The following is a 20,028-nucleotide window of genomic DNA, read 5'->3' as shown; positions in this document are numbered from 1 at the left end:
GAATTCACCCAAATGATGCACATTGAAAGTTTCTCATTCCTATAAGCTGGATGATGAGAATATCCTTTTTGGCGTTTGAGCACACAGTAATTGGAACTAAATTATTTCTAATGTTATGTGGATTACTAATATTTATAAAGGAATTTATAGTTTGTAAAATGTTTTTGTCTACATTTTTTCGTATAATCTTCATAATCACCCTGTAAAGGGAAGTGCTCTTATTTTCTTTGTTATTCCCATTACTTAGGTTAGAGAAGTTGTGACTTTCTCAAGATCACTCAGCCACTAGGTAGTGGAATTGAGGCTAAAAACCTGAATTTCTCATCCCAAACCTAAAACATCACTTTGCTTGAGAAACTAAGGAATTACTTTAGGTGTGTTTGGATTGGAACAAGATATTCCTACTCTGAGCTAAACCTTGACCCACATATAGATTACATTCTCTGTAGAAGCCACCATTTTCTATGCACTAAGAGCCCATATTACCCTGGGCCTTGTCTTCCATGTCTTCTTCAGCCTGATGCCCTTATTCTTCTTTAGCCTCTTCCCCAGTGTCCATATGTCTGTACACACACACACTATCACACACCCTCTCTCTCCAAAACATACATTTTTCACACTATTGACTCAGAACTATAAACTGTCCAGGATTGTTATGAACTAACCTTTGCTGATGAGGAACTTCTGAGTAACATGCATATTTTAACTGTAATTTGGGTAGATGTTTTGGTTCTTCTTAAATCTCTGGTACCGGTCCAATTACTGTGTTTTTGATTGCAAGTAAGCTTTCATGAGCTGGATTTCAGAGCCTGACTTAGCGTAGATTCTTTGGGGGACCAAACCAGCTCCAGGGGTTCCAGGGACTTAACCCAATTTTACTCGTCCTGTGATATGTTTTGTACTTTCATCATTGCATTCAGAATGTGAGGTGGAAAGGCCTTCTGTTGCAAAATAATCTATATCTAGGTCTTATTTAATACCTGCCTAAAAACAAACAGATGTAGGAAACTAAGGCTTCTGTGTATCTTTGTGTACATTTTATAAGTGCTCATGCCATATTTTGAGCAAATAGGGCAAATAAGAAATATTCTACTATTTCATGTTTTGAAATGCTCACTGGATAAAGATTACACATGACAAGTTATTTATAGCTTTATTTATACATGGTAGATTCTCTGTTGGAACCATAGAAAGGAAGAAGATATGATAATTGCTTTGTGTAGTTCGCAGAATGAAATCGCAAACAGATGTTTTGAATCTAGTTTATATTGTAACCATTTCTAGGAAACCATATTTAAACAGCAGTGGTTATCATGAAGTATACAGCATGTCAACTGTGTCGCAGTTCACATCAGTAAAAACCTTCCACCACTTTATTCCCTATAACCTAACCTCCATCAGATAATACTAAATAAACTATGTTGAGTGCACGTATTAATATATATATATCAAATGTATCAAATGGCTTGCTGGCTGCATTTGCAGTAGTGTTTATCTATGGTCATGCATGTTATAACTCTGAATTTTTATGAGGAAAACTAAATTGAGAATTTATAATGTTCCTGATTTAGTTTCACCAGCTGTGCCACAGCCAAGGAAAATAACTCAAGAAGATAAAAATCTAACAGTGAATAAGAAGGCGATAGGCAATTTGCTTCATGCTTACCTGCTTTGTATCTGCTGCTATAAAGTTTAGGGTCAAAGATAGTAGTTAATAGTCTCCTAACTTATATATCATCACTTCAGTGAATTGCAACGTGTGTTTTTGGGTTGTCTTGTATAAAATAAGCATAATGATTTTTAATTGATATTTGATCTTGGGAGTCTTGAAAATGATTCTTTAAAATGTGAATTGTATTTTTTCCCTATATCTCTTACTCATTTATTTGTGAATTTGACAAATATTCATTGAGCTCTACAATGTATCAGACATTGTGCTAGGGACAGTCATGATACCTGTCCTCATGAAGATCAAAGTCTTAAAGGGGGAATGTGTTATTAAACATTGTAGAGCAGTTAGAGCTTTTTTTCAAGTTTTATTGAGATATAATTGACATATAACATTATGTGCATTTAAGACATATAATGTGATGATTTGATTTATGTATGTTTTTCAAAATGATTACCACGGTAAGGTTAGTTAACACATCACCTCACATAGTTACTTTTTTTGTTTTGTTTTGTGGTGAGAACTTTTAAGACCTACTCTCTTAGCAACTTTCAAGTGTACAGCACAGTATTGTTAACTTTAGTCACCATGCTGTACATTAGATCCCCAGAATTTTAAAATATAAATCTTGAAAATGACTCTAGCATCAAAACTATTTTATAATTTCACCTTCAGTGAAACAATCACAATGAAATAATAATATAAATTGTTCTGTTTAGAAATTAGACAATTTGAGGCCAGTGAAAAATAACCTAACAGTTTACATTTAGAAGAAAACTCAATTGGCAGAGGGATAGAGTAAAAAAGTGCAAGAAGTCTCCTATAGATAGTTAATTTGGTTTTGGAATTGTTAGCAAAGAGCACTGTATGGAATCTCTATCATTATGAACATTTCTATTTCATTTCTGCTACAGGATGGTAGATAATAAGGAGTTGCCGGTGAAACTTGTACACAAACTTGTGGGACTTGACAGATAAAACTAATTCCTGAATGTAAATAGATAACCCTTACAAATATTGCTTTTTTTATAACAGTGTTGTAATGATCAGTCTGGGTCTCATATATTTTATTTGTGGCAATTTGGTAGTTTCATTTGGTCATGAGAGAGTAAGCCCCACCCGGGCTGTGACCATGTTTTACTCACCATTGCACCCTGGTGTCTTGCACATTGCCCACCCTATAGACAAAAAATACGTGTCTTGAAGGAATATAGACATATTTCATCCATGTAGAATTTACAGAGTTTTGAGTTACCTTATTCACAGAAGAAAAACAACAACTACTTCCATGCTAAGTGAAAATGCTTTCCCAGTCAAAAATAGTCTCATATTTTAGTTATTCCTAGGTTAGGAAACCTCACATTATTGAGAAGCAGTAATACCACTAGTAATAGCAATGATCAGCTGTACACACCTTCTGTAATATTGCTTCTCAACCACTATTATATGAGCTACACTTTATAAATGAGGAATCTGGAGATTTTTGGATATTAAGTGACTTGTCCCTGGCCACAGAGCTGTTATTAAGTAGTGAAGCTAGGATACATTTACAACATTTAAAAAATATAAACCAACATGTGTTGGACGCTTAATTACGCATCAGGCACTATATTAAATGTTCTACATTTAACCTCATTGTAACACCATGAGGGAAACATGATTATCATTTACATTTTACATATGTGGAAAGTGAGGCTTAGAGAAGTTAAATAATTTGTCAAGGACACATGGCTAGTTAGTAGTAGAGCCAGAGGGCCCTTCCTCTTATACTACTCCACCTACAGTTAGAATTGAGATAAGGGCAGCATTGATTTATGACCCTGGGAATGTTCATAGTTTAAAAATATTATTTTAACTATTATTATTATTATTTTAAAGCATTTCCTGCCGTACTCTGTTAATTATAAAAATGCCTCAGTTTTTAAAGATAATTGTACAATATACCTCTGAGTAGAAACTGAAGTTTGCTTTTTGGGTAGTAAGTAAATCAGTCAGAAGAATATTCAATCTTGTTTATCGCAGTTTTTATGTAATTTCCTTAAAGTATGGACTGACTGTTTTAATTTCATTTAATTTTTTTCCACTGTATATGTTGCATTTTTTTCTTTTAAACTTTAGGAATAGTGTTTTGTTTTTTTTCCCCTGTTTGTGGGCACCCTGGGAGAAACTATTTATAGTTTAAAAGCCTTCCTTTTGGCCAAAGCAGAGCAGCATTAGATTTCAATAAATCGTAACTTTATATTACGATTGTTTACTGGAGTGCCATTTATAGAGTATGGCTTCCAGACATAGAATTTGACATAGTTTTTTTTTGAAAAAGGGCTAATTTTTTCCCTTAAAGTTGTATTTTGAATTACACTAGAGGTAATTTATGGCTACCTTATGTATTTTTCTCCTTCTGCCTGTCTGCATGTCCCAGGAAAAAAATATTCTGACCTTGTACATGACATGCTGACAGTTTATTTTAAAAGAAATGTCAAGCTTTAGAAACTACATGGAGATATTTTTAAAAACATTAGATGATAGGGAACTACACCTAAATAGTAAGTTTAGCTCAATTCAGTTTAGCAGCATTAGGTGTCTGTGTGTATAAGGTGTTGTGTTTGGTGTTATGAGAGACATCAAGATGACAAAAAGTTGATATCTTTATCCTGGGGCTTATAATCTGTTAGGTGACCCAGACAAATACATAAATAACTATAATGCAAGGCAGGCTATGATAAGTACTACGGTATAGGCATCAACAAAGTGCAGGGGGAAATCAGGATAGAGAGATTAATTCCAATTGGGAGGATCTAGGACGTTCTCATGGAGTAGGTAGGATTGAGTAGAGCTTAATTTATTGCTTTCATTCATTCTAGACTGTCTTCTGAAGATTGATGTCTATTTCCTTGAGCTCTTTAATTTTGTTGCCAATTTGGATAAGCATGGCACACATCCAGCAGGGAGGTCCAGATGAAAAAGAAAAGACAACAGCCCTCAAAGGTACATACTTAATTTGCTTTTTCAGGATATTTTCATGGTGCCTAATGAAGGTATAGGAATATTTAGGTGACCTTACATTCATTTCAATTCTAAAATAAGAATATCAGTACTTAATCTATTTGTAATTATTTGTATCCCATGACTACCTCAGTGTCTGAGATATAGTATGTGCTCAGTAAGTAAATCATAAAATCATGTGATTTTACAGATGTAAGAATTCTTAATGCTTTTCTTATTCCGGGTCATGTATTTAACGGTAAAACTAACACTAGTGGTCTCTTGAGTCAAGACTAGTGCCCTTACCATATTTTTGTTGTTTGAAATGTCATACCAGGTTAGGATAATGATCCTGTATTTTGTCTTTGTGGCATTAGCTCTAGGGATATTTTATGAGATTAAGAAAAGTGCGGGAAAAGCAGGTTGTGGTGGTGATGGTGGAAAGCAAGTGTTAAGTTTTCGATATATTAAATATTAAACTGAGATGCCACTTAAACATCAAGCTGGAGAAGTTGAGTGTAGAGTTTGGGAGGGCATTTGGGTTGGAGATAAAAGTTTTAGGAATCATTAGCATAGAGGTAATATTTAAAGTTATGGTCCTAATTGAGATCACCAGGGATGTCACTGTAGCCAGAAAGAGAAAAGGTCTGAAGATTGAACCGTGGGGCATCTCGATCTTAGGGTCAGGAAAATGAGGAAGAACTAGCAAAAGAGGCTTAAAGTGAATTTCTAGTAAGATAGGCTGAGAACGAGGAGCAAGAGAGAGATCCTGAACACATAGTGAAGAAAATGAGAGTAATTAATTTAGTAATGATTATAAACCAGCTTAGATGAGGACTGAGAATTTACTTTTGGATTTGACAGTGTAGAGGTTATTGATGGTCTTCACAAAGAGCTTTTCAGTGAATTGACGGAAATGAAAGTCTTATTGGAGAACTTCAGTAGAGAATGGGAAGAGAGGAATTGGAGACAGTTATAGACAACGCTATAGATGGTTTTACTGCATGTATGTATGCTGCTGAGAATGACTTGCACACTCAGAATAATGGTTAATTTAGGAAGGAGGATAAGGAACGTGTGTGTTTCCATCTAAATAAACTTGCTGTGTTTCCACTTAGATAGCTTTTGTGCATCTTCAACCTTACTTGATAATGCAAAAATTTGATCTCTCAAGTTGTGGTTCCAATTTACACTTCCACAAGCAGTATGTAAGAGATCAGATGGATTTTTCTGGACTTTAGAGTTAGTACAGTGACATTAAAAGAATATGGATAGGGTCTAAATGTAGAACTATCTGGATTCAAACTCATGTTTTTCCCACTCACCATGAAACAAATTGCTTAACTTCTCTAAATCTTTTTCTTCATTGGTACAATAGGAATACAATGCTTAGCACACATGAGCTTGTAATGACTAATGAGGGAGTCAAATTGAAAATATTAGAAGATAAAATGGCAAATGCATAGTGAAGTGTATTTTAGAACAGATTGACAAACTGAATAAAACTTTGTCCCTAAAACAGTCCTATTTATCAGTTGTTTTTTTTTATGGATTATGGTTTTGATGTCATGTCTAAGAACTCTTTGCCTAGCCCTACTTTATGAAGATCTTCTCTTATGCTTTCTTCTAAAAGGTTTATAGTTTAGATTTTACATTTAAACTAATGATGCATTTTGAGTTAATTTTTATATAAGGTATGAGACTTAGGTCAAGGTTTTTTTTTTGTTTGTTTGTTTGTTTTGCCTATTGGTGTCCAATTGCACCAGCACTATTTGTGAAAAAGACTGTGTTTCTGCTATTGAATTACTTCTTCACCTTTGTCAAAAATAAACTGGACATATTTCAGTGGGCTTATTTTGGAGTTCTCTATTTTGTTCCATGTGTCTGTGTCTATCTCTTCTCTAATTCATACTCTCTTGATTACTGAACTAAATGGTAAGTCTTAAAATTGACTAGAATGATTCTTCCCACTTCATTCTTATTCAGAATTGTTTGGCTTTTCTAGGTCCTTTGCCTTTCCATGTAAATTTTAATAGTAAAATTGTCTATAACCACAAAAAGATAATTTACTGAGATTTTGATAGGAATTGTGTTTAAACCTATAGACGAATGTGAGAATTGACATCTTTACTATATTGAGGTTTCTAGTCCATGAACATGGAATGTCTGTCATTTATTTAGATATTTGAGTTCCTTCATTGACCCTTTGTAATTTTCATCATGTAAGTCTTACACACTTGTTACTAGATTTATACTTATTATATATATATATATATTTTTTTTTGGCTGTGTTGGATCTTCATTGCTGCTTGCAGTCTTTCTCTAGTTGTGGCGAGTGGGGGCTACTCTTCATTGCAGTGTGTGGGCTTCTCCTTGCGGTGGCTTCTTTTGTTGTGGAGCACAGGCTCTAGGCGCGTGGGCTTCAGTAGTTGTGGTACTCAGGCTCAGTAGTTACGGCTCGCAGGCTGTAGAGCGCAGGCTCAGTAGTTGTGGCACACAGGCTTAGTTGCTCCGCGGCATGTGGGATCTTCCCAGACAAGGGCTCGAACCCGTGTCTCCTGCATTGGCAGGCAGATTCTTAACCACTGCGCCACCAGGGAAGTCCTTTATTATAATTTTTAGAGTGATTGTAAATGGTGTTGTGTTTTTAATTTCAGTTGTCACATGTTTACTGATAGTTTATGGAAATACAATGAAGTTTTGTGTGTTGATATTATATTCTGTGACTTTGCTGAAGTCGCTTATTAGTTCTTGGAGTTTTTTTTGGTAGATCCTTGGGGTTTTCTATGTAGACCATCATGTCATTTGCTAGTTGGAGAGTTTTATTTCTTCCCTTTCAGTCTTGCTTTTTTGCACTGGCTAAGACATCCAATGCTATGTTGAATAAGAATAAGGAGAATGGACATTCTTTCGTTGCTCACTAGGGGTAATAGTGAGTAGTGCCACTCCCATTTTCATCCCTTAATTTCTAGACCGGTGAATTCTGGCTGTGGGAGAAATAGCACTATATATTGGACACTGATTCAGAGTGTATACAGCCTTCTAGAGAATCTTGTTCCAGCCCTGCAGGGTTCTGCCACCCAGCTGGCCCTGTAACTGAGTCTTCAAAAGGCAGTCCACCATTCTGTCAAACTAACTGCTTCAAGATGGTGGGGAGCATGCTAAGACCAGTGAGTTCCATGAGCATGGGCCCATTGCCACCCTTCTTTTGCTGTAATGTGAGTTTCTTGATCAGAAACAATGTGGTGTGGAATACCATGATGGTGGATAAAGCCGTCTGTAAGTCCACGGATAGCAGATTTGGCTGAAGCATTGAGTTCAGGGACGGCCAGTCTGTATCCAGAGAAAGTATCTATTCCAGTAAGAACAAAATGCTGCCCCTTTCATGATGGAGGCGATCCAGTGTAATTAACCTGCCACCAAGTAGCTGGCTGATCACCCCAGGGAATGGTGCCATGTTGGGGACTAAGTGTTGGTCTCTGCTGCTGGCACATTGGACACTCAGCCATGGCTGTAGCCAAGTTGGCTTTGGTGAGTGGATGTTCATATTACTGAGCCCCCATACGACCTCCATCCTTGCCACCATGGCCACTTTGTTCTTGAGCTCATTGGGTGATGACAGGTTTGGCTGGGGAAAGAGTTTGGTGTCCACAGAATGGATCACCCTGCACGCTTGATTTTTAAAATATTCCTCTGTTGAGGTTACCTTGTAGTGAGCATTCACTTGGGACACAAATATCTTCTCATCTTTTGCTCATTTAGCGAGGTCTATCCACATACCTCTTCTCCAGATTTCCTCGTCACCAATTTTCTAGTCGTGTTCCTTCCAAGTCCCGGACCATCCAGGCAAACAATTGGCCGCAGCCCGTGAATCATTATATAATCACATGTCTGGCCATATCTCTTTCCGAAGAAATGGAACAGCCAGGTGCACTGCTCTCAGTTCTGCTCACTGGGAAGATTTCTCTTCACCACTGTCATTTAGGGATATCCCCAAAAGGGGCTCTAATGCTTCAGCTGTCCACTTTTGGGTGGTGTCTGAATATCATGCAGAGCCATCTATAAACCAGACTCGAGTTTTTTCTTCTTCTGTCAACTGATGAGGGCTTAGGTGCACACTGATGGATAGAAGGCTGTGTAGCAGCAGTGGAGACCATAGGCATTTGGGCCACTTCTTCATGTAACTTACTTTTGTCTTCAGGGCCTACTCAGTCCTGATCACATACATACCACTTCCATTTGATGATGGAATGCTATTGTACACACCCAACTTTATGACTTGGTGGGTCAGTTAACACCTAGTTCATGATGGACAGCTACATGGTAAGTTGGTAGCCCATGGTTAAGTGTTCAGTCTCTACTCAGGCCCAGTAGCAGGCCAAGAGGTATTTCTCAAAAGGAGAGTAGTTACCTGCAGTGGATAGCAAGGCTTTGCTCCAAAATCCTCAGAGCCTGTGCTGTGAAGGCAGAAGACTGATGTCCTAGCTTGAAGACAGTCATACAGAGAGTGGGAATTCTGTTTTACTCACCTTCTATTCAGGCCTTCAGTGGATTGGATGAGGTTCATCCGTATTGGAGGTGGGGGGCAATCTGCTTTACTCAGTCTACAGTTTCAAATGTTAATCCCATCCAGAAACACTTTCACAGACACACTCAGAATAATGTTTAACCAAATATCTGGGCACCCAGTCAAGTTGACACATAAAATTAACCATCACACCATTCATCTGTCTATGGAAACTGGTTGCTTACGCCTTTTGGCTGTTGTGAATAATGCTGCTGTGAACAGGGGTGTACAAATATCTGAGTCTTTGTTTTCAGTTCTTTTGGGTATAAAATGGTATTTTTATCCAGTTACTGCATATGCTTTGTTGAAGTTTAGAATTCTAGTTGCTAAATCACTTTAATCACCAGAGGCATGTTTTAGAAAAAACAGTTGTGTTACATCTGATGTGTATTTAGGTTATAAGAATTCAGTTGTACTGTGTTTTATAGGCGATTGAAGGGATTTTCAATGGAAATGTTTTATTATACTTGATTTTTGCCTAATCTACTGCCTTTGGAACCCAATCTCTGTAAAATGCAGTTACATAGCATTGTTTTCCTTTTACAAAGCAGAAAAGTAATTTCTGACAATTTCTTTCTACGTGTCTTCTCAATGCTAATGAAATTTACAAAAATCTATATCTAGTTCTCTAGTTGACAGAGGAGAAGTTTGAGGAATGCGTATTTGTTTAGTTGTTCATTTTATCATTCAAAGGAACATTTTGGTCAAAGCCAAAGCATATTTCTGTATTCAGAAGAGTTTATTCTTTTTATAAGGTAATGAAGAGAGGGGGTACACTGTTTTAGAGTTTATACAGCACATAGAATAAAAGTATGGGGATTTTGAAAGAGTACTGAGTTAGATATTGGGGAATAAATTTATTTTATTAACCTCACTTTACTATTAAGGTCTAATTTTGGGCAGGCCATTTTACCTCTCTGAGCTTATTTGCTTGTCTCAAAGACAGTGAAGATGATAACACAAGCTACTACTTTATAGGGCTGTGATGGTCAAGTGAGGTAAAGTATGTGAAGTCTTTAAAATGATATATAGATGTTAGATGGCATTTTATGATCTGAGCTGATAGAAAGAGAAAATGGATATTAGACATAATACAGCTGCTTATGTACTGGACGGTTTTTGTGTGTCTGATTAAAAGGTTTCTAAGTTTTGAACTGTGGAAGATGACTGTGAAGTAAAGGAATTCAATTCATGGGAAGGAGAGAAGTGAGAATCTTCAAGCCAGTTTTTGATATTAAGAATCTTCTATTTTACTCTGTTTTGCAAAGATTTACATTTTGTTCAGAACTTTACTAATGAATCAGGAATTTGTCAGCATGTATCTCTTGGGCCCAGTATGCATACTTTGTGACATTTTTTATTTTACTAGACAATTTGCAAACCTTTTTTTATAAGCATGTTTGTATGTTGAAAATGGTATAGTTTTGTGTGAGTTGAGGTTTATTTGATACAGCAGTTTGAAGAGTTGTAAACAATGACTTTTTTTTTTATTTACAAGTTTTTTGATGTCTTATCTTTGTGTCCTACGGAGAGAGACTAGAGACTGGAGGTAGACAAACTATTTTTTCCTCTAGCATATTTTTATGATCTGTACAGATGGATTTGTTATATCTCTGTAAGTGAGAGACAGAAATAAAGTGTTAACTCTGAGGTTCTTCTTTTGTTTAAAGGAAAGCGGGGACTGGTTTGCTATACTGTGTATCCGAGGAGCTCTTTCTCTTCGGGAACTTGAGTTAGATTGAAAAAAATCTCAAAATCTAAACTTAAAAAACAAAACAAAACACATCTTTTGGGAACTAAATAAATTTGAAGTTTATCTTTAATTTTTCCGAGTTTCCATATGACACTAAGATGACATATAGTAAGAATTTTTGCCTCATCCCATGATGATAGCCTAAAAGAGATCATTAAATACTGTCTACAGACTGATTTTAGGGCTGGGGCAGGGAAACTACGAGATAAGCCTGCAGCACCTTGTAGTAACAGGAAGTAAGGAAATGCTCAAAAAATAAAAAGATGAGACTGACGAGCCATGACGACTGTATGCAGTGTGGTGTCCTGGATCGAATCCTGGAACAGAAAACGGACATTAATGGAAAAACTGATGAATAATATCTGGGCTTAGTTAACAGTAACGTACCAACATTGGTTTCTTCATTTTGACAAATGTAGCCTTGTTAAGGTAGGATGTTAACAATAGGGGAAACTGGGTACAGACACTATCTGTACTATCTTTTAACTTTTCTGTAAATCTAAAAAGATTCAAAAATAAAATGTTTATTTACAAAACCTTGTTGACAGTTTCTTTTTATTATGTATAATCAAATGATGTGAAGAATAAAAACTGTTTTGTGTTAGCCAGTTTTCTCCAGTTAGCATGTTTTAGTTTAATATTATGATCTTCCCCTCTAAAAGAATAATATGCTATATTACCATTATTTTTATTTTTAAGTCCCCTTATTCATAGTAGTTTCATTTATATGTAAGATTTAGTGACCTTTTAAAAGTCATATTAACATCTGAAACTTTTAAAATGATAGAAGGAGGTTAATAAGGTACAAATTAATAGCTGTATATTTTGAAGGGAAGAAGTTAATAATTTACCATAGTGGTACATAGGATCTAGGTTGTGATTGTTTTGAGAATTATGGTTTTGAAAGTGCTTATGTTATATTGATACTGTACCTCATCATAATATAGCACTTTGGGAACTTAAAAATTTAATAATCTTATCAGTTAAGGCAACACATAAAAAGTAATCTAATAGAACAAAAGAATACTTAAAATAATTTAAAATATAATCTTTGTTATTAACTATGAAAATGAATATGAATAAATTTCATGTAATTTCTTTTCTAGATTTATTATCTAGGATAGATTTGGATGAACTAATGAAAAAAGATGAACCACCTCTTGATTTTCCTGATACACTGGAAGGATTTGAATATGCTTTTAATGAAAGTAAGTGGTGTATGCTATATGCAAGATTTGTTTAACAATGCTAATAGAATCATAGGACAGATATTATTTGCTACTTTTATTTGCCAGCTAGAAAGTTTTATGTGTTTCTTTTGAGAAATAATGTCTTATCCTTCCATGATGAAGTTCTTCAGTCAAGTAAAAGAACCAAGTAATAATTTCCCATAGTTGTCAAGTCACTTAAACCAACGAACGTGAATTTGATTCAGCTTATGTATTTTCAGTCTTGAGGGTTCAGCTCCCTTGTATCCAGCTGGAACTCCCAATTAAATTATGTAAAAAGGTGCTACTATTTCACATGTTATTTAAAATGAAATGACTGGCAATAATTATCTGTGACAATATTTTAAAGCATAATACTCAATTCCATGATTTTTTTAGGCAACATCCTTATTGTAAAGTTTGTTAATTAAGTTCTGAGTAAAATAAGCTTTGCACTTGGGATTTGGAATAACATACCATAGATTGCAAGGATGTTTCTGGAACAAAGCACAATGAAACTCTGGATTAATAACATTGTAATACTTGAAGGATAATGTTATTACAGGCCAGGTAGCATTTGAATTGCAGCTTTCTACTTGTTGTGCTGCATTAACTAAACTGGTGATCTGTCATCACTGTGTTTTTTCAAACTTTTACATGCAGTTATTTTATTGTGTTCACATTGACGATTGTCATACAACATACAAAGAGTACAAAAACCTAATTCATTTTCTAATACCAGGTCAGAGCCAAGTTGCAAAAGAGGACTGTACAGTAAGTTACAAGAAGAGTTCAGGTGTCCTGTACAAATCACGCTGCCTGTCGCATGATGTATTTAAAGCTGTACATATTGCCACAGGAGAATGTCTTGTCTTTGCAGCGTCCATACAGTTCTTGCCGATGAAGCCTCCTTAGATTGATGTGTCTGTACAATATCAATTATAGGTGTTAGAACTTATAGTGACAGTCTCTGTGTACTAGGATATTAAGTGAGTTTAAACAGAGCATATTAGAAACTTTGATCTCTTTTCTGATACTAATTTTCATGTTTTTTAATAAAGGATATCTTATGGCAAAGTGTGTGTGAGTAGTACTATTTTGTTTTTAAAAGAAATTTTATAATTTAATTAACAGAGTCAAAATTGCTCTGAGACTAATGTTGCCTCTGCCCCTCTGAAACAATTACCAGACTCCTCTTTCAGAACAGGGATTGGGGGAGTGTGTTGGTAGTGCGGGTAAATCATAAAACTATGTTTGCTTTATGGATAGAGGATATCAGTTTTCATTGAAGTCTATCTTTCATCTTCCTTGAACATTTCTTAAAGGGAGTGAAAAACAAGCAATACACTTTTCTCTCTCACTTTCCTATCGGATACATTCATACACACATCTTTGCTTACATTTTTATACCCTTGCATGCACATGCTCTGTACTTACACACTTTCAGACACACCTACACCTTTGCACATGCATGTGTACTTACACATGAATGCATATGGACCCTTGCACACACCTATCATTTATTTTTTAAATATCCTGGACATTGTCTTGCATAAATATAGACTTAACAGTATGAGGCAAAGATTCTTGCATTCCAAGGAGAGAATGTTACTTTTATGGATCTTATTTTTAGCATAATACAGTTCAGGGTTGAATTCAGTGTGAATGGTGAGTATTTTTTCAAAGAGGTGAGGTTCTGAAACCAGGAAACTGGTTTCAGTAGTAAACAGCTAAAAGGGCAGTTCTAACTTAGTATCTCCAGAGACTTTTTTTTTTCAGGATTTATAATGCAAAAGCTTTTATGAAAGCTTTGAATTGAAACTTTCATTACCTGATTGAAGAAGCTTCTAAATTTTCTAAAGAATTTTAAAGTTCTTAGTTGGGTAACAGAAGAATTTGGATACAGAGTTCACCCTAAGGAAAAAAAAATTTGTAATGAAGGGGAAGAGATTCTTTTTACCTGCATCAAACTGATACCTTATTCTTTCAAATCACTGTAGCTTTTCAAATACTCTTTGTGTTCAAAATGCCTATTTAGCCATTCTCCAGTTGTTGGAATTGTATAAGGCCCAGCCCTTGCTTTGGAAGATGAAGGTGAAGGCTCTTCCTCTTTTCCCTTCACCCACCCTCACTATACCTCGGTACAGTATTATGAGGAAGCACACTTTCGTATCACCAAAAAAAATAATTGGACTCAGCAACAAACTGAGTTTGAATCTTGTCTTCCATGATAGCTGATATTTATTGTACTCTTACTACATGCCAGGAAGTGTCCTAAATACTTTCAATTTATTAATTCATTTAGGCCATTGATAGCTTATTTTGGGTCTTAGACTCCACCACCAATCTGATAAAATATATGGATACCCTTCAGAATAACGTGCATTTGGGTATACACAGGAAATTTTACAACTGATTTTTGGGGACTCTAAAATAAAATGTCCTAAGTCAGACCTTTGACAGTTGCTGAAGAGATTTTCCAAACCTTTGAGAAATACCAGATTTGCAAATACAACTATAACGTAAGTGATCCAGATTATCTTTTCTGGTTAAGAATGCTTACTTTCTTTGCCTCTTTACCTTCTTTTCACTTTTAATACTAGAGTAGCATTGACATGTATACACTACCAAATGTAAAATAGATAGCTAGTGGGAAGCAGCCTCATAGCACAGGGAGATCAGCTCGGTGCTTTGTGACCACCTAGAGGGGTGGGATAGGGAGGGTAGGAGGGAGGTGCAAGAGGGAGGGGATATGGGGATATATGTATATGTATAGCTGATTCACTTTGTTATACAGCAGAAACTAACACAACATTGTAAAGCAATTATACTCCAATAAAAATGTTTAAAAAATATAAATAAAATAAAAATAAAATCAATGAAAAACAAAAAAAAACAAGCAAACAGAAAATACTAGTGCTGATAGTTGGCTGTTTTGATAGGGCTTATTTTCCCTGAAGTATCAAAATCATTATCACTTTATGAGAATTATTATGTTCAAAATGAATAGAGAATTTTAAAAAAACCAAACCTCTCTTTGAGATGTAGTTATAAGTACCTATATCTAACTACCTAAACTCACTATCTAGGTAAGTCAGTTCCCTGCACACAGCAGTCTCATAGAAAATACATTTAAAATTTTAGTGCAGCAATATTACACATTACTGTATGTCATGTACCTTTAAGGTTGCTTTAGTCAAAATCCCAAGTGCTAGATTTGCAGATGTCTTCAATCAACTTGTATTGGTATGCTAAATGGGAATTTCCCTGTCCTAGAAAGAAAACTGTAGATGTACCTTACAATTTACATGGCATCATCTGACCATAAAAGAGTGTTATAATGATCCAATGCAGTGTCTCATGTTGAGTATTAAAGAACTTTACAAATAAGGATTAGCCCTTATTTTATATATTAAAAATACCCATTTTATATGTAGTAAAACTGATTCATAAAAACAATGAAATAGTTTTACTTAGAGTAGTATATTTCCTGGCTTTAGTTTCAGTGCCATAGCTTTCCTTTCAAGTCTTTCTTCACTCTTGCATGTCCTCATTGGACAAAAATCAAGTACTAATAACTCCATTCAGCTTGACCATGTCCCCCTTCTGCCCCTGAAGTCTTCCTTGTGCCTCATTGCTCTTAGGATAAAGTCCAAACCCAGTAGTTTGGGCCTTCTACTATTTGATTCCACGTGTCCTCCAATGTTGTGTTATTTTATTTGGCTCATACTCTTTTTGTTTCTTTTAAACTGGGTTGTTCACCATTATTTGAACTTGCTGTCATGTTTTTTCCAAATTCTGTTTATGTTGTCTGAGTAGGGGAAAGGGAAGGTGTTAAAGCACTTGGTCTGTGGTCTGTTTCTCTCTTGAATACCAGGGGAATGCTTCTGGGGAAAGAAAGAAGACAGGTGGCCTGGTCTGTGCTATGAGGAGAATCCTTATCCATGGAGTATTTTGAGCAGGATAACTGGTTTGGCATTGCTTATGGTTAAACAAACCTATAATCTGTGGATATGTAGGGCATGTTTCTCTGAAAAATATCACATGAGCAGTACAGCTCTCTGGCACATAAAGTAGAATTGTTTTATAACCAGCATGTTCACCCATGTGTTAGGTAACTCATGTGCCCCCCTTAGAGACATCACCTATTCTGGACCAGAGAGTGCGATCCAGTGAGAGGAGAGGCCCTGGGAAGACATGGTCAGGCTGTTCCAGACCTGCTTTGCCTGTGCCTCATGATTGCTTGTACCCTTGAAGTGATTAGTAAAGTTATTAATTATCAATAAAACCTCTGAATTGTGTGAGTCTGACTTGACAGTCTAAACCTGTGTTGGCTCACTGTCTCTCTCCAATTTCCATTTTAAATCTTACTTGTATTTCAAGGCCTAGTTGAGAAATTTCACTAAAACCTTCTGAACCTATTCTAGCCTCTAGGCATCCTTCATTTTTCTAAACTCATTTTAGACTTCATTATCTATGTGAATTGCCTGTAGCAGTTTTTAGATTGTTGGCTTACTTCATTCTTTTTTAACTTTCTGAAAAGTTGCTTAGCTTTTAAATGTTTATGCTGTTACTCCTCAGGTAGCCTCTAAGCTTAAGAATGGGGACCACGTTCATGGCTATAGCTAGCAAAAATCCTCATACATTGTAGGCCCTCAAATATTGTTAATTTGCTTTGGATTAGAGAAACAAAGATCAAAGACATAGCATTTGAGTACTTGGGGTCATTCTTTTATACTATGTATATGTTTGCATCGTATGGATATTTGAAGAAAAAACTCTGATGGAAAAAATGAAACTGTTCTGAGAAAGATATTTTAAATTTTTATTAGACATTATTTATTATACTTTCCATATTATTATAAATGTACTCTGAATCATAGCAATATTGTTTGTTTGTCTTCTAGAGGGGCAGTTAAGGCACATAAAAACTGGGGAGCCATTTGTTTTTAACTACCGGGAAGACTTGCACAGATGGAACCAGAAAAGATATGAAGCGCTTGGAGAGGTATGGTCATGTATACAACTTCAATCTTGTGTTTTTCCAATTTTAAATAGTCAGAATAAAGGTTTTGAAGCTGAAGCAGTACACGCACTCTTTCTACAAAAAAATGATTAAAAACAGTTTTTGCATTTTTTGTTTATTTTTTGTGGTAATGCTAGAAACATATTTTCAGTTTAAAAGTTTATGTTTTTACACAAATATATCCTTCCCATGACCTTAATATTTTGTAGTGAGTCGTTGTAAGGGGAACAAATTCATGCTAAATTTTCTTTTTTTAATGTTTTTAGGAGGTTGAATCCTCTGCTGTGCCAGGAAGAATAAGTGTTCTTTTAAGTGCTTATCTAAAACAAAAAACAAAAACACAAAGTGTTGCCTGTGTTAACTATGTGAGGTGATGCATGTATTAATTATCCTGATCTTGGTAATTTTTCTACAATGTATAGCAAATCATCTTATTGTGCACTTTAAATATATACAATTATAGTTGTCAATTATTCCTGAAAGTTAAAAAAAGTGCTTATGTATATGAAGAAGATTGGTATTTGGCTAATAAATTGGATATAACCTACTTAACCTTTGACTTGATAAAGGATTAGGCCTTGTGAAACATTCGATACCTCACATGCTACCACTGGTAGGAACCTTTGAAAATGTCATTTGTCATTCAAGTGAATGTTTTGTTAAAACTCAAAGTTGTACTCATTGGTGTCATATTAAGTATTTTCTATAAAATGCATAGGGACACATTTGTTTAGTGCGATAACTAAACAGCCACTTTACTTCTATAAGGAAAAGCTGAAAGTTTTATTTCATTTTTGGCTCTTTAATAAAGTAGTCAAAATTAATTATTTGGTTAAACAGTATCATAAAGAATATATGAAATTCAGTTTATGTTTTCCGGGAGACAATTTTCCTTGGATCTCTTCATTTCTGCATGTGTCTGAGCAAAGACATTGGCAGCTTTTGTTCTGGACCATCTTTTTGAGGATGTCTGTATAAGAAACAGCCTTGGAAGATAGAGATTGTGTCTTCCTCCAAGGCAGAGGGCAGATTTGTTTGTGTCAAGGTACTTTCACCTTCCTTTCCCTACTAGTGGCAAAGGATGAGCAGATTTGCTAGCAACCCCCTCATAAGATTGGGCTTCATAAGTTTGAGGTTCCACAGCCATGATACAACGTCACTATGTGCTCAGCCTCTACCCTTGGCGTATCAACATTGCCTCTTTGGCATTTGAGGGGCAGGAGAAACAGATGAAAACATGAAGCTCATGCTGCTTGCTGTAACCTAAGTAATAAAATCCTTTGTCTCTTACCCAGGAGTCTAGTGTCTTCTGGCTGCAACCATGAAACTGTAGCGGGCTAACTTTTTAACTTGCAACTCAGAGTAAAATCACAGACTCTTGAGAGTTCTTGACGTTGTTCTCCAGCATTTGTAACTTAACTATATTTAATGCCCTGAATGATTTCTGCTGTCCATAAAAAAAAGTTTGCCTAATTCCACATGACTTAATTATGTGCTGCAAACTGATAGTATTTTTATTATAGAATATCCATACTATATGGCCTTAGAGAAGGACTGGGATTGTTTGCTTGTTTGTTTATTTTTAATGGGGATTACATTTTACTCTTTTCCATAAGCCATGTACATTTGTTCACTTGGATAGGTGCTGTTCTCCAAACATACCTTGGCCTTTTTGACATCTGCATCTTTTTCAGTCTCAATCTATATCCTCCAACATCGTCTTTATCAAAATCTAAGTAGTGTGTCTTATTAGATATTCCCATGTGTAAGTGATTCCTTTCTCCTGAGATCTCCTACCTAATTCTTAGGACATATGGAGGGTCACAAAAAATTTTTAACCCTCATAGTCAACTCAAGACTTATGTCACTATAATTCTGAAAGTTCTCGTATAACTGTCTACAGTTCCTAGAAAACAAATAAACATCATGTTTAAATTCTAGAAATATTTAGTACTTCATATTACCAATAAGATCTCTAGTTCCATTAAGCGAGAACCTGTGAAAAGCCTCTCACCACAATGTCCTAGATGTAGAAGCACTGAAAAATCTCCTTTCTCCTCAGTGATGGATAGGATGGAATTCAGAAATTCTGAGTTTATTGCCTGGGAGCCTGCCTTAATAAACAGCTTTGGATATGCTTAAGATTTAAGTTTTAAGGAAACGAATTTTGACTTCAGCCTATAGTCTAAACCAAAAGCCCTTCTGTTTTCTTAAGTGTTTTCCTACTGAATATTGAGTTTTGTCTTGAGCTGAGAGGTACTATATATGTTTCACAACTGCTGTTTTAGTTTATGTGTATTTCTCTCTTAAGGAGATTATTATAGCAGTCATTCAGTAGAAATTGTTTTTAAGACTTGCTCCTGAAATGCTCTATCATTTTTATGTAAATTAAACTTATTGTGTAAGTAAAATAAACTGAGATGTCATTTTCTTTTTAGAATGCAGTGCCATAAGTACACAAAAGAATACTCTTTACCTTCAAATAGTTACATTTTTGTAATCAAACAAATGCTTTTGCTAATATGTATATATATATTTTACTGTCTACATATAGCTTGATAAAAACATATAGCCTTTAATAAGTTTGGTTAATTTCTCTAAATTTAGAGATACTTTCAGTTTTAGGGAGAGTGGTGTGAAAGGGTAATTTTCAAAATAGAAGTCTTTAATGTATGTACATTGGAGCAAAAGGCCAAGGAATAACATTTCTGGTAGACTCAGAAAGACTAGAAAGGCTATCATGTTACATAGTAAATAGAATGGTAAAAACTCAGCATGTAACTTGGCAAATTTTCTCAACTGTCTCTTTCATGTCAATACTGA

General features: G+C 35.3%; 1 protein-coding gene across 4 annotated transcripts in view; it reads left to right on the top strand.

Annotated features, from left to right (window-relative positions):
• The window catches only part of FAM172A (family with sequence similarity 172 member A), a 428,330-nt gene that overhangs the window by 34,251 nt on the left and 374,051 nt on the right, over positions 1-20,028 (top strand). For 3 of the 4 annotated variants that reach the window (XM_007197435.2, XM_007197433.2, XM_007197434.2), the window contains exons 2-4: positions 4,531-4,654; positions 12,078-12,179; positions 17,087-17,187. In XM_007197435.2, the coding sequence (XP_007197497.1) occupies positions 4,549-4,654; positions 12,078-12,179; positions 17,087-17,187 (309 nt within the window). In that variant the 5' untranslated portion in view covers positions 4,531-4,548. The remainder of the gene's footprint in view (positions 1-4,530; positions 4,655-12,077; positions 12,180-17,086; positions 17,188-20,028) is intronic. The other variant, XM_007197438.3, reaches the window with a different exon arrangement.

The sequence above is a fragment of the Balaenoptera acutorostrata genome, chromosome 2, assembly GCF_949987535.1.
Source record: "Balaenoptera acutorostrata chromosome 2, mBalAcu1.1, whole genome shotgun sequence".
In the NCBI taxonomy this organism is placed as follows: domain Eukaryota; kingdom Metazoa; phylum Chordata; class Mammalia; order Artiodactyla; family Balaenopteridae; genus Balaenoptera; species Balaenoptera acutorostrata.
This window is presented reverse-complemented; position numbering and strand designations above follow the sequence as displayed.